The 1,361-nt window shown below is 65.6% G+C and overlaps 1 protein-coding gene across 1 annotated transcript in view; it reads left to right on the top strand.

Annotated features, from left to right (window-relative positions):
- The window catches only part of AURANDRAFT_68494 (hypothetical protein), a gene marked incomplete at both ends in the record, with an annotated part of 3,634 nt that extends 2,849 nt beyond the window's left edge, over positions 1-785 (top strand). The window contains one exon of the mRNA XM_009044187.1: positions 23-785. Coding sequence (XP_009042435.1) covers positions 23-785 — 763 coding nt within the window. The remainder of the gene's footprint in view (positions 1-22) is intronic.
- Between the last annotated feature and the right edge of the window lie 576 nt (positions 786-1,361).

Here is a 1,361-nt window from a genome sequence, read left to right on the forward strand (position 1 = left end):
CGTCGAACCTCTTGCTGAACAGCGACTGCCAGGTGAAGCTCTGCGACTTCGGGCTCTGCCGGTCGGTGGCGGAGGTCGAGGGCCCGAGCCCCGTGCTCACGGACTACGTGGCGACGCGCTGGTACCGCGCGCCGGAGATCCTGCTGGGCAGCCCCGTCTACACGAAGGGCGTCGACATGTGGGCCGTGGGCTGCATCCTGGGGGAGATGCTCAACGGGAAGCCCATCTTCCCGGGCACGTCGACGGTGAACCAGCTCGAGAAGGTGCTGGAGCTCACGGGCAAGCCGTCGAAGGAGGACGTCGACGCCGTCGGGTCGCCCTACGCGGCCCAGATGCTCGACAGCATCGGCAACGTCACGCGCGTGCCGCTCGACCTGGGGACGACGACGGGCGACCCCAAGGGCCCGTCCGTGCTCCACTCGACGCTCAAGTTCAACCCGGCGAACCGCGTCTCCGCCGTCGACGCCCTCAACGACGCCTGGGTCGCCGAGTTCCACAAGAGCGAGGAGGAGCCCGACTACCCGGGCGGGCCCATCAAGATCGTCATCGACGACAACACGAAGCTCACGGCCCAGGACTACCGCAACAACCTCTACATGCAGATCTCCCAGATCAAGAAGGACGCGCGCCGGCGCGACCAGGCGCGCGGCGCCAACGCCGAGAACGCGAAGCCCGCCGAGAACGCGAACGCGGACCCGAACGCCGCGCCGCCGCAGGCCGCGGCCGCGGCGACCGCGCCGCCCGCGGCGGCCGCCGCCAAGGCCGCGGCGCCCGCGGCGCAATAGGGCGGCGTCGTCGCGCTTTAGGTAATCGGCTCTTCGGAGGGATGGGGGTGGATGCTCCGGCACGGATTAGGACTCGCACGTACATAGGCTAATCTCCACAAAGGCGACTCGGCTGGCGACAACACGGTCGCGCGCAGACCTTGTAGGTTGACGCACGTGTGACCGATGTCGGCGGCGGAAAAGCGCAAGCGCACAGACGACGACGACGACTTACGGATCGCCCCCGAGTGCCTCCCCAAACCGGATGTCGAGCTCGTCGCCAAAGACGGAATCGTCATCGATGCCAATTCACGAGATAGGGCGGTCGCACCGGCGTGCGTTTTGCAGCCCGATCGACGCCGATTTCGATGGGAAGTACACCATCGAGACCGCGGTCCGGAGATGCTAAAGGAACGCGTACTAGTTCTTTTGCTTATTTGCTATGTGAAATCAGCTTTCGGAAAACTTGTACTCCAGGCGGCTGACCCCGTCGACGAGGGGTAGTTCCGAGTACTTCTTTAGTATGGACGACACGATCTTCCGACCGGTCCGGCGGCCGGAAGGTCGATTCGCGGCCCATAAGCATGTCGAGCGGAA

Source organism: Aureococcus anophagefferens (assembly GCF_000186865.1).
Source record: "Aureococcus anophagefferens unplaced genomic scaffold AURANscaffold_175, whole genome shotgun sequence".
Classification (NCBI taxonomy): Eukaryota; class Pelagophyceae; order Pelagomonadales; family Pelagomonadaceae; genus Aureococcus; species Aureococcus anophagefferens.